The 13,451-nt window shown below is 37.6% G+C and overlaps 2 protein-coding genes across 2 annotated transcripts; both read right to left on the reverse strand.

Moving 5' to 3' along the window:
- Window positions 1-872: 872 nt before the first annotated feature.
- LOC133322252 (ras-related protein Rab-27A-like) lies at window positions 873-7,715 on the reverse strand. The gene is made up of 2 exons (XM_061531267.1): window positions 7,535-7,715; window positions 873-1,406 (listed from the first exon to the last, which is right to left on the reverse strand). The coding sequence occupies exons 1-2, from the start codon at window positions 7,697-7,699 to the stop codon at window positions 873-875; spliced, it is 699 nt and encodes a 232-aa protein (XP_061387251.1). The 5' UTR covers window positions 7,700-7,715.
- Window positions 4,323-7,272, reverse strand: LOC133322258 (NADH dehydrogenase [ubiquinone] flavoprotein 1, mitochondrial-like). Its single transcript, XM_061531273.1, has 2 exons — window positions 7,229-7,272; window positions 4,323-5,769 (listed from the first exon to the last, which is right to left on the reverse strand). The coding sequence occupies exons 1-2, from the start codon at window positions 7,270-7,272 to the stop codon at window positions 4,323-4,325; spliced, it is 1,491 nt and encodes a 496-aa protein (XP_061387257.1).
- Window positions 7,716-13,451: the final 5,736 nt, after the last annotated feature.

A 13,451-nucleotide genomic window follows, 5' to 3' on the forward strand; every position in this document is an offset into this window, starting at 1 on the left:
CGCCTGTATATGTGTTGTTGTTATTGTAAGTTTGTTTACTCAAGTTTGTTGTTGTTATTGTTCACTCAGTAAGTTTGTTGTTGTTATTGTTACTCAATGTGTTTGTTGCATTGGTAGATTGTTCGTGATCTAGGTGTTACCAGATCGTCTAGAAACTTCTGTAGCGACAGGCAGGGCTCATATAAATAGAGGGAATGGAAAGGCAGTGAGTCAGTTGTGAATCAGATCGCGAATTGAAACCGTCGTGTAAAGTAAAGTGCAAAGTAAAGTTGTGTGAATAAAATCATTGTAATAATCGTAATCCGAAAGAACCCGCGTTTTATTTGGTACGAATTGTATCGGGAAATAAAACAACGTCTACACGGGAATAAGTGAAGTCCAAGAACGTAACAATAAAGTCTCTGGAATAGATCATATAAACTACCAACGATAATACGCAAACACGGGCTATGAAAATCCGGTTACATACCTTAATGCGGGATATTTATTTATTCCTCCCAATCATATATAAAAACCATACAATTAATAATTAGTAAACAAATATATATTTTATATATTGATTATAAATATAAAATATCTACATAGTTTTTTAACAAACATTCAATTATAAAAATCATTGAGCATTATTTTATAATATACTTAGGTTATTTATTTTTGTTAGATTATTATTTTTTGATTAAAAAACATGAAAAACACCTAGCATATATATGTATAGGGTTATGTATACAATTCTACAAATTATAATAAAAATATAATTAAACTTACTTAAATTTATTGTACCAAACAGCAGTTCTAACTAAGCTTAAATTTTTAACAGGACGATTATATTATCCTCTGGAACAAACAAATACAAAATTCCACCACCCTCCATTTCAACAACTACAACTTTGTTTGACACCATCTCCCGTCGTTGGTGGTTCCTCGCCCTTTTGCAAAGCCAGTCTCAATGTTTGTGGATTAATCGCATTTAATCTTGTATTTGACATTAATCGTGCCAACTCGGCATTCGCTACAGCATTTTCCATACGTTCCATTACTCTACCCACAAGGAGATCAACAGCATTACTAACATTATAACCGGTACATGCACTCGTCTCAATATATGGTAATTTATAACGTTCGGCCAATGCCGAGGCTTGTTCGTGAGAAATTACACGAAAATCGTGTAAATCACATTTATTGCCGCAGAGCACAACATCCGGATCTTCGGAGTAGGCATGTTGTCGCAGCTGTTCAAGCCAATTTGATATTTCCAAAAATGATTTTTCACTTGTTAAATCGAAAATCAAGAGGAAACCCATTGCATCGCGATAGAAAGCTGTGGTGAGAGAACGAAATCTTTCTTGACCAGCAGTGTCCCATAGCTGTAGGTGTATTCGATGATTACGACCCCGAGATGTATAGATCTGAAATAGGAATTGGGAAATGATATTTTTAAAGTTTAAGATACAAAAATTAGAAAATATGTATAAGGTGCTATTGGTATTGAAATGTGTCCAGGACCCTTTGACTACATAACTCATTTATAGGGTTTTCTATATACAGGAAACATATAAAGGGTCATATATCTATAAAATATACATATGTACATTAACTGTATGGGCACTATTCCTCTAGCTATAGGAGACTTGTATCGAGTCGTCTAGCTATAAAAAACCTGTAAATATTATTCTAGTTTCAGAAGACCTGTGTAGAATCTACTAGCTATAGAAAAGATTTTCTAACTATATCAGGGTCCTATATTTAAAGGTCTTCTAAATATGGACATACTCGGCATCATTCTGTACATTTAAGGATCTCTTCACATTTATGCATTTCATAAATTATGTTAAAGTGATTTTATGATAAGTCGCAAATGCAGTATTATAGCTGACTACCGATTTATGGTTAACAGGAGAATGAAAGACCTCGTATACAGATTAACTCGAGTGGTGCTCTGACCGAAGACAAAAGATAAACAGACCAATGACATATTCTAGGAGCGCCTAGAAATATCATATGAACGCGAGGAAGGCGAATATCGATTCCGACTACTTTCTTGAAGCAGCCAAGGTTCGCGCTCGTCTTAATGCAAACACAACAGATGAAAAAAGCCTCATCTAACCCTTCAGGTCCTTATCTCAATAATAATAATAAGAGCAGATACGAGCAGGAGTGTCGTAATGCTACTGCAATGACATAGGGCGGCGTATAGGGCAACCCTGCGAATAGTAGCAATACGTAATACTAGAGAGAATTTTCAGGATAAAAGGAGTGAGGAGTATTTTAAAGAAGAACGAAATTCCAGCATCATCCTTTGGAAATGAATTATTGAAAATCAGGCAGTGTCAAAAATTCGACCCACGTCAGGAATTGAATGCAAAGATGATTATCTATGGACTCGAAATCCCAAAAAACCCCAAAAATAAATTCTTAAAAAATGGGGGGAGGTATCTTTATATGGGGACTATATCAAATATTGGACCGATATTTTTTCTATAGAACAAGAAACCAGAAGGAGCCTAGAAACTTCATTCCATAGACGGCCAGAAGTCTTCAATAGAAATCTAGAAAATATTTTTCTTACTCCAGCTACCTGACATACTTTGGAAGAAGAGTAGATGTAGGTCTGCTTCCATAAAAGCCCGAAAGACCTTCTATTATAGAAACCAAGAAAATCTTCTTCCATTGTACACAAAAGTTCAACTTCTGCCACACAGACCAGAAGGCCTGTTTCTGCCATAAATGCCACAAAGACTAGAAGGTATTCTTCCATAGAAGATCCGAAGGATTATCACCACAGATGACTAGAGGTCTGTCGCCAAAAAAAAAAAAAAAAACAGGGAGCCAGAAGGTATTCCACCATAGAAGACCATAAGGTTTAGTGCCTTAGAAGACCAGCAGGTTTAGTTCCTTAGAATACCTCAAGGTCTTCTGCCTTAGAAGACCAGAATGTCTTCTGCCATCGAAGACGACAAGGTCTTCTTCCATAGGAAAATATAAGGTCTTCCTCCATAGAATACCAGAAGATATTCTCCCATGGAAGGCCAGAATGTATTCTTTAATGGATGTTCAGAAGTCTTCTGCCCTAGAAGATCGGAAGCTCTTTTGCCCTAGAAGATCAAAATTTTCTGCCATTAAGACCAAAAGGAGTTCTTCCTCCTTCCATAGAAGATCAGAAGATCTTCTGCCATAAAAGACCAGAATGTATTCTACCATAAAAGATCAGAAGGTCTCCTGCCATAAAATACCAGAAGGTATTCTTTCGTAGAAGACCACAATGCCTTCATTCATAGAAGACCACAAGGTCTTAATTCATAGAAGACCAGAGAGTCTCATTTCATAGAATATCAAAAGGTCCTTTTCTGCAGAAGACCAAAAGGTCTTCTATAGAAGAATTCATTTTTGTAGAAAATTTATCAGAAGATCAAAAGGTCTTCTTCAATAGAAGATCAGAACATGTTCAAGAGTCAGAATGAAGCCAGGAAAATTTTCTGAAAGGATCTCTCGGAGCCCTCCAATACCGAACGAGAGTTCAGACAAGGCGACAGCCTATCGTGTGAGCTATTTAACATACTGCTCGAAAAGGTCATACGAAGTGAACAGGTTACCGATATGGCACTCTGTACCCCAAACAGCACACTTTACTCTCCTATGCCGATGGCATCGATATAATAGGTCGAACATGCCACCTTTGAACAGATTTAAAAGGAGTAAATGGTTATAAAGCCTAGCTGAAGGTATCAACGTGCAAGACGTTCAGTAGACTCGGACCAACTATAAAATTGAAAACTACAGCTTTGAGGTACTTGGAGATTTTATCAACCTGTGTTTCACGCATAAGTGGAAGATTAAGGGTTCGATGGGAAGATCAAGCGGAAGAAAATACTTAGAAAATATTTAGAAATATTTTAGAATAAAATTAGAATTGAAATTATCATCAATCACTCAAGTTGGGTTTTGAATATCTCAAACAACCCATAGAAGACATTTTAGCCAATACAATTTTTATAGGGTATTGTAGATATAGAAGATCAGTATAGGGTATTCTTGCCATAGAAGACCTTTTAAGACCTGCAAACTAAAAAAAATAATTTCTTATAGCATCGGTCTTCTAGGCCCTTTAACGGGCCATCTAGATACAGTACATCTGTACGAAGGCTTCTATCTATAAAATACCTTTATAGGGTCTTCTAGCTATATAAGGCTATGGTGAACCTGTAAAGAGGGGTTTTTTAAGCTAGAACCCCTACATCAGAAGTATAGATATTCAACATAAAAAGTACCAAATATTATTGCTAACCCATTTTTTTCACAAAGAGTTCAAACAAAAAACGAAATTTTTATTGCCCTCCTTGATTACACTTCCTCTTCACAGGTTTCTTTAGTGGCAATTTCTCTGCATATAACTTCATGCGCTTTTCAATTTCAGGACGGAAATGTCTTATCAAACCTTGCGGTGGCCAAGCGGCACCATCACCAAACGCACATATAGTATGACCTTCAATCTGTTTCGATATTTCGTAGAGCATATCAATTTCCACCGGTTCGGCATTTCCCGTTACGAAACGATCCATAATCTTTGACATCCATGGAACACCTTCACGACATGGGGTACATTGGCCACAACTTTCATGACGATAAAATTGACTAAGACGGGCAATGGCTCGAATAATATCTGTTGATTTGTCCATGACAATAATTGCTGCAGTCCCTAGAGAAGTTTTAGCTGCCATAAGGCCATCATAATCCATAATGACATCATCGCATACTTTTTTGGGTATGACAGGTGTGGAGGAACCTCCGGGTATAACAGCCAAGAGATTATCCCAACCACCACGTACACCACCCGCATGGCGTTCGATAATTTCACGCAGTGGCATTGACATTTCTTCTTCTACCGTACAGGGTCTCTTGACATGGCCACTAATATTGAACAGCTTTGTCCCCGAATTCCGGGTACGTCCAAAACTGGCAAACCATTTACCTCCACGACGACATATTGTCGGTGACACTGCCACTGTTTCGACATTTGTTACCATTGTTGGGCAACCAAAGAGGCCAACATCAGCGGGGAATGGTGGTTTCAATCTGGGTTTACCCTGCTTCCCCTCTATGGATTCAATTAAAGCCGTCTCCTCGCCACAAATATAGGCCCCAGCACCACGTTGTATGTGAATATCGAAATCATAACTCGAATCACAGGCATTGCGACCAATTAAACCACACTTATAGGCCTCGGCGAGAGCATATTGTAGATTGCAGGTTTCATTGTAGAATTCACCACGAACATAAATAAAAGCCGTCTGTGCCGCTAATGCATTCCCCGCAATAAGGCATCCTTCTATTAATTTATGAGGATCATGACGTAAAATTTCCCGATCTTTACACGTTCCCGGTTCACCTTCATCAGCATTGACTACCAAAAATCGTGGACGCCCATCCGATGGTCCACTCATAAATGACCACTTTAGACCACTAGGAAACCCGGCTCCGCCACGACCTCTCAAACCGGATGTTTTAATTTCATTAACAATCCATTCACGTCCTTTGCAGAGAATTTCCTTAGTTCGATACCAATCGCCACGTTCTAATGCTCCACGCAAGGTCCAATCATGGCGACCATATAAATTTGTGAAAATTCGATCGGAATCCGCCAATGGGCCGAATTTTGTTTTCGTTTGTGGTGGTGGAGTTCCAGGCGGAGGTTTAGTAGCCGGGGGTTTAGTTGCTGCTCCCTGCGATTTTCCTTGTCCCGATGATTTGTTTGTCTTATTGGGAGGTTTGCTACTGAAAAATTGGGTTCCAATCCAATGGCTTCCTTGTAGAAACTGATTTTTGAATAAATTTCTGTTAATTTGAAACATTTATTTTCAATTATTATTCAGCTTTAATTTTCCAGTTTCAAATACTTCATTTCAAAAACGATCATAGTACTGTGTCGAAAAAATATATTGTGTATAAACGAATCCAGAAGATTTTAAAATATGGACCTGTAGATATGGAAGACCTGTATTCGGGCATGTAGATGTGAAAAAGAAAACCAAACCCCCCTAATGTTGACGATCCCCGCAAAAGTATAAAGGACCACAATCTACGAATCTGCACTAGGAATGTGCGCACGTTGTACAGAACAGGCGCAGTGTTCGCTTTGTCGGATGTACTCAAGAATTACAAAGCCGATATTATTGCCTTACAGGAAATGCGATGGAAAGGGTCTGGCGTAAGTAAATCAGATGATTACGCCCTGTATTATAGCTCCCATGAAATGAGACATGAATTTGCCTGCGAATTTATGGTTAACAGGAGAATAAAAGACCTCGTCTCCAGATTCACTCCAGTAGATGAGCGAATTGCTATAATCCGTATAAAAGCGAAGTTCTTCTACATCAGTCTCATTTGCGCCCATGCTCCGACCGAAGATAAAGATGAACAGACCAAAGATATATTTTACGAGCGCCTTGAAACAGCAAGGAGATTTTAATGCAAAAATCGGAAGGAAAAATATATTTGGTCCCACCGTCTGAAAATACCGCCTCCATGAAGAAACATCAGACAACGGCATGAGGTTGATTGACTTCGCCAGACCAAACTCACACTCTACGGGACGCTGATACTACCCGTGCTGTTATACGAATCTGAAGCACGGATACTTGCGCAAGCAGATGAGGGAGCTCTTGGAGTGGTTGAGAGAAAAATTATCCGAAAAATCTATGGGCCGATCTGCGTTGACGGTGAATATCGCCGTCGAATGAACCATGAGTTGTACCAGCTATTCTCGGACATCGACATTGTTAGACGTATTGAGCTGCAGCAACTTCGGCTACTGGCTAGGTCATGTTGTGAGAATGGATGAAGATGCCCCAGTCCAGTAGGTATATAAAAGTGAATCAGCTGGTTCGCGCAGAAGGGGAAGGCCAAGAATACGTTGGTAAGATCAAGTCGAAGACAATTGCGCAAAGGACCGACGCGCCTGGAAATCTTTTCTAAGCTCAGCTTATGGAACGTAAGTTCTGTCACAAGCCAGCTAAGTAAGTAATATAAATAACCACAAGACTTAAATGTTTTTATGAATTAACCAAATACGTGTATTTTTTAAAAATATTTTTTCAAAGACTAACAATATATGTATGTGGAATTTTTTATAAAAAATTTTTGGAGTACCCAAAGACTAACCATAGGCGTTGATTTTTTATTTTTTTTATTTATTACTATTATTTTTTTTTTTTTGGAGGGCCCAAAGACTTACCATAGGCGTTGATTTTTTAAAAATATGTTGGGACGACTAACCATAGGCGTTGATTTTTTAAAAATATTTTTTTCAATGACTAACCATAGGCGTGGATTTTTTAAAAATATTTTTCTAAACACTTAGCATAAGCGTAGATTTTTTAAAATATCTTTTCAAGATTTTTCCATTTCATTTGTGTAGGATATTCAAATGTCTGACAGGCCTATTAGATCCATAATTTACATTTAAATTAATGGCAACATTTACACAGCACACCTGTAGTCGAACAATCACACACAAACACACTCATACCCATATACTTACCAATCTCTTCTCTCGGAAATCTATGCCAACTGTTGATATAAATTGTGAATGAAATCGTCCATCTGTGTATTGATACAAAAAGCTCGTCTTTCCAACACCCGAATCACCCAGGGCCAGGAATTTCATTAGGTAGTCATAATCGATGTTATTGGGCAATGATGACATGATGTTTATGGCGATGCTGATGCGGATGGTGTTGTTATGGAAGGTGTTTTTCGATGACTGAGACGGCAGGCTACAATGATAATGGGGGTCCCCCAGTCAACCTTAAGTGTCGGTAGCGGTGAAACCTCAGAGTTGAAAAGTTTTTCTCTGCTTGTCAATATCAAGCTGATTTTCTACTTCGCATGTATGGTGACAACGAAGAAGACGACTACAGTGTCGATGTGGATGTCTGGCATTCCCCAGAGGGTGGTGTTTAAATAATAACCACACTCACATAAAACACTCAAATGTTGAGGCAATGATTCGTCTCCTGTTGTGTGCATGCAGAAGGCAACTGTAGCTATTTGTGCTGGAAATACAAAAAAAAAGAAAACAGAGAAAGCAAGAAGTATCATTTATAGATGCTATCATTAAATAATTTTGCTTAGTAATGGAGAACGGCAAACATGTTGGCAAACAATACTGTCTGCTCTGCATGTGAGGACAATGACTCTGTACTGCAAAAATTGCTTACATAGGCCTATCTCTCTACCAACATACTGGGGACATGTAGGCTATAAACAAGTGTTAATAAAATTTTATTTTTAACAATAAAATAAATATTAATACGATATATGGTTTTTACAAGACAAGAAATTTTAGGTGTTAACAGATGATAATTGGGTAATAAAAATATAAATTGATAAAAAAGATGTGTTGTACCGAGTCCTTCACCGCGACCGAGTTTAAGAAATAACTTTAGTCGGGAATGCGTCTAACCTATTGAGCTTGAGGTAGTTATTTGGTGGCTTTTATCTTAAGTAGTATAGTTCTAATATGGTTAAAATACAGTCCATTTGGTTGCAAAATGCGCCTAAATAGAAAAAGCCTCTGAAAATATCTAAAAGTTGACACATATTGCAAATTTTTACCTGGATACTTTGCTTGGTTATTGAAATAAAATTAGGACATTCAAAATATTGAAAATGGAGCGTAACTAAATTGAAAAATGTTCTAAAGAAGAATTTTATCCTCTCACCATCTGATGTTTCAAATTGGAAACGAGGCTAGGACGTTCTAAATACCTCAAATGAGTCAGGAACTTAATATAGCGAGCTATCTAAAAACATTGACATATATAGTGGACAGTTTCTACGAAGAGGCCTTTCATCCTCTAAAATGTGTAATTAAAAGAACATCATTAGGCCAATGGCCATGAAAATATTTAAAGTGGACCGGGACCTTTATAAGGGCCTATTTTAAAAATATTTTGCACTGTATTTTTATACCCTCAGCTAATGAGGGTATATACACTTTGATACGGTAAAAATGTGTCTCATCTAAATGTTGATTTTAGACCCCATGTTTCTTTGGACCAAAGCCGTTTTAGACAGTTTGGAGTCGATTTACAAATGTCCCTCTGACCGCCTGGTGCGCACAATAACTGTCAAAGGGAGTAACAGATTTCATCCAAACTTTACACATCGTAATATTTATTTCAAACTTAATTCAAGTTTGACGATGGGGAATACCTGTCCACTCCTTCTGGTACCAACCCCACAAAATGGTCAAAATTGTGCTGAAAATTAATTTTCCAATATCATGTGAACGAACTTTACGATTTGAACCAAATTTTGCGCAACTTAATATTATAACCATGACTGTATAATATTGTAATATGTGGGACCTACCGGCCCACACGTTCCAGTACCTTCCCCAAAAGGGGGTCATATTATATCCGACCCATCGCTCTACTCCTTCTTGTACCTCCCCCACAATATGCTCAAGATTTGGCTGAAAATAAATTTTATATCATCATGTTAACGAACTATCCGATTTGAACTAAACTTTTCACAACCTAAAATTTTAACCATGACTTTGTAATGTTGTAAAGATGAAGATGGAAACCTGGGGACAGATACAGACCGTGTGTTGAGGATCTGGAAGGACGATTTTGAAAAGCTTCAGTTATCAAATAGTGGCGGTGAAGAAGATACCCCAGAAACAATAAGAGATGGCGGTATAGAGTGTATACCACCTAGCCAAGATGAGGTCAGAATAACAATCAATCGGCTGAAGAACAATAAAGCAGCAGGTGTCGATGTATTACCAGCCGAACTATTCAAGACCGGTGGTCAGATGCTGTTAAGGAGCATGTACCGGCTGATGAGTACAATTTGGCTAGAGGAATGCATGCCCAATGATTGGAACCTCAGCAACCTGTGTCCCATGTACAAAAAAGGAGGCAAGACAGATATGTGCCAATTGAGGAATAAGTCTCCTTCCCATCGCATATAAGTGCTATCCAGTGTACTGTGTGAATGACTGAAGCCAATGGTCAATGACATTATTGGTCAATACCAATTCGGCTTCAGACCTGGCAAATCCACCATTGACCAGATTCTCACTGTATACCAGATCCTGGAAAAGACACACGAAAAACACATTGACACATTCCACCTATTCGTCGGCTATAAAGACGCATTCGATAGTCCTATCCGTTCAGAGGTTTAAAAGCATGTGTTCGGCATTCCTGTAAAATTAATACGGCTATGCTGGATATCCTTAACTGGCACATGACAGCATTTAAAGTCGGAAAGGACCTATCGGAGCCCTTCATTACCGAACGAGGATTCAGACAAGGTGACAGTTTGCTGTGTGGTCTTTTTAACATCTTGCTCGTAAAGGTCATACGAGAGGCAAAGGTAAAGAGAAGTGCCACTTTGTACACCAAACAACACATATTACTCGTATACGCCGATGACATCGATATAATAGGTCGAACATTGCGAACGGTAAAGGCCACCTTTGAACAATTTGAGAAAGAGTCAGTCAAAGTGGGTTTGCCAGTAAATGACGAGAAGACCAAGCTGATCTATGCGCAAGACGTCCAAATGTGTAACTTGAAAACTACAGCATATATGTAGTCATAGATTTAATATACCTTGGTACCGCCATAAATAAAACTAATGACATCAGTTTTTTTAATTCGGAGAAAGATAGTGTTGGCCAACAGATGCTACTATGGTCAGAGTAAGCAATTCAAAAACAAGGCCAGTTCTCGCCGGACCAAACTCACACTCTACAAGAAGCTGATATTACTCGTGCTGTTGTACGGATCTGAAGCATGGATTTGCGCAAACAGATGATGCAGCTCTTGGAGTGTTTGAGAGAAAAATTCTCCGAAATATTTATTGGCCGATCTGCGTTGACGGTGAATATCGCCGTCGAATGAACCATAAGTTGTACCATCTATTCTCGGACATCGGCATTGTCAGTGGTATCAAGCTGCAACGACTACGGTGGCTAGGACATGTTGTTCGAATGGGTGAGAATGCCCCACCTCATAAGGCATATAAAAGCGAGCAGAAGGGGAAGGCCACGAATTCGATGGAATGATCATTTAGAGGATGACATATCTTTCAAATTGGACAAATTGCGCACAAGATCGGCTTATGGAACAAATGTTCTGTCTCGAGCCAACTAAGTAAAGTAAGTAAGTGCTTCAGATTGTTTCGATCCGCCTCTTCTTGTGACACCAGTCATTTCAATAAATGGGAATCCAAAATATAAAATTACCACCAAAATTACTGAAAAATGTGCCCAATTTACCCTTGGGGACCTCTTTAAGGAGTTAGTTTTTGGTAGGAAGATTTGCTACCCAATTAGAACCATTTTTTCCCAAATGCATTTTGTCTGAAAATATTTTATGCCGATAAATCACAATGGGGTGGTACCTTTTATATGGGAGCTATATCTCATCTCATTTGCAAAGTCAAAGATCCTTTCAATGGATGTGTAAAAATTATCAATCGTAAATATTGAAAATCCTATGATTTCAACAGACGGACAGGACATGACAAAATGGGGTGGTACCTTTTATATGGGAACTATATCTAATCTCATTTGCAATGTCAAAGATCCTTTCAATGGATGTGTAAAAATTCTCAATCTTAAATATTAAAAATCCTATGATTTCAACAGACGGACATGATGAAATCGAAATTGTATTTTATTCTGATGGATAATATATATGTATATACCTTATGGTCTCTAACGAAATTTCATGTACTCTTGTAATAATCTTCGCTGATACACGATGGGTTTTTTTAAGCTCATTGCTAAGAAACCAAATTGCCAGCATTTGTTCACACTCTTCATTTTTCAAAACGAACCTATTTAGACAGATGACCAGCTCTTGAGTAGAGGTATTTCTTTAATTTAAGTAAAGTATCCTTGCACTCTTAATTGTCACGTACTTTGACTATAGTCGTATCCTATTTAAATATTCATATTGAATACCACTCAAATGTTGCCAGAACATAATATTATTTGTATTCATAATAGACTCCCGTTGTCAAGGATACAAAAAGATATTAATCTCACTTGAAGCATTTTTAATTTCTGCTAAATACTCTCTTTACAAACAAAACCAGGTTTACCCCAAAGGCAATTATTTGTAATTTTGGTTAAAAGGATTCCTAATTATATTTGAATATTTAAAAATTAACTCGTAAGTCACAAAAAACTAGCAAAATTGTAAATTGAAAAAAAAGAATAAAATTTAATTTAATCCCCGTCTAGCGGATTTAAGTTTTACGTCCCACGTTTGTGTGGACCAAAAAGAAATACAACTTTAAATTAGCCTGTTGAATAAGAAATCTGTAAGCAATTTTATATTCCAAATAAGTTTCTCAAGTTTAAAGGCACCTCCATTAAGGCTATTATCACAAACGCCTTACAACAATGTGCCATGAATAAAAACTTTTATTGATTTGTCTCCTTCAAGGATTTGGAATTTAAATTGAAACTTTATGGAAGATATTCCACATAAAAATACATTTCTTCAAACACAAATGTATTTAAAGTGTCTGGAAATCCGTTAAGGAAACGGGTCCACACACACACACACTTTTAAATACAAACAAGCTTATTTGAATACCCTTGTCAAATATGTACATTCCTTTAAGGGTTCAAAGTGGCTGCAAGAATGTTCTTGCTTAAATAACTTTGAGAAAAAAGGGTGAAATACTTTTGTGGTCATCTCACCATCGCCATCATCATCTTTGTTATGTTTGTTTTCTTGTTCCCTGTTAGATTTATGACATTCTTGGAGATTTTTATTGACATTTTTGTGAAAAGCTATTTTTTTCTGGGTGGTAGGAGAAAGGCGTTGAACCATAAAAATGTTAATTTGTAAACAAAAATGCCATTTTAAAAAAGAAGAGAGAATATTTAAAAGAATATTTTTCCATATAAGACGTGGATTTTTTAAAGAATATTTTTTCCATGACTACATAAGGCATAGATTTTTTAAACCATATTTTATCGATGACTATCCTAGGGATTGTGTCCACTCTCGGAAAACCAACCTACTATGAAAAAGCAAAGAAAAAGAAAACCAAACCCCCCTAATGTTGACGACTCCGCAAACGCATAAAGGACCGCGATCTGCGAATCTGCACTTGGAATGTGCGCACGTTGTACAGAACAGGCGCAGTGTTCGCTTTGGCGGATGTACTCAAGAAGTACAAAGGGAAAAGGGACTGGCGTAAGTAAATCAGATGATTACGCCCTGTATTATAGCTGCCATGAAACGAGACATGAATTTGGCTGCGGATTTATGGTTAATAGGAGGATAAAATATCTCGTCTCCAGATTCACTCCAGTAGATGAGCGAATTGCTATAATCCGTATAAAGGCGAAGTTCTTCTACATCAGTCGTATTTGCGCCATGTTCCGACCTAAGACAAAAATGAACAGGCCAAAGACA

Source organism: Musca vetustissima, unplaced genomic scaffold (assembly GCF_032173495.1).
Source record: "Musca vetustissima isolate MV318-11 ecotype Yass unplaced genomic scaffold, APGP_CSIRO_Mvet_v1 utg8248, whole genome shotgun sequence".
NCBI classification, from domain to species: domain Eukaryota; kingdom Metazoa; phylum Arthropoda; class Insecta; order Diptera; family Muscidae; genus Musca; species Musca vetustissima.

Bases quoted from the DNA above. Each gene is read 5' to 3' on its own strand.
- LOC133322252 (XM_061531267.1), bottom strand. From the start codon at position 7,699: ATGTCATCATTGCCCAATAACATCGATTATGACTACCTAATGAAATTC. The intron at 1,407-7,534 runs GTAAGTATATGG...TTCCTATTTCAG, and splicing joins ATTTCCGAGAGAAGAGATTG to ATCTATACATCTCGGGGTCG.
- LOC133322258 (XM_061531273.1), bottom strand. From the start codon at position 7,272: ATGGTTAGTCGTCCCAACATATTTTTAAAAAATCAACGCCTATG. The intron at 5,770-7,228 runs GTAAGTCTTTGG...CCAATTTTTCAG, and splicing joins TTAAAAAATCAACGCCTATG to TAGCAAACCTCCCAATAAGA.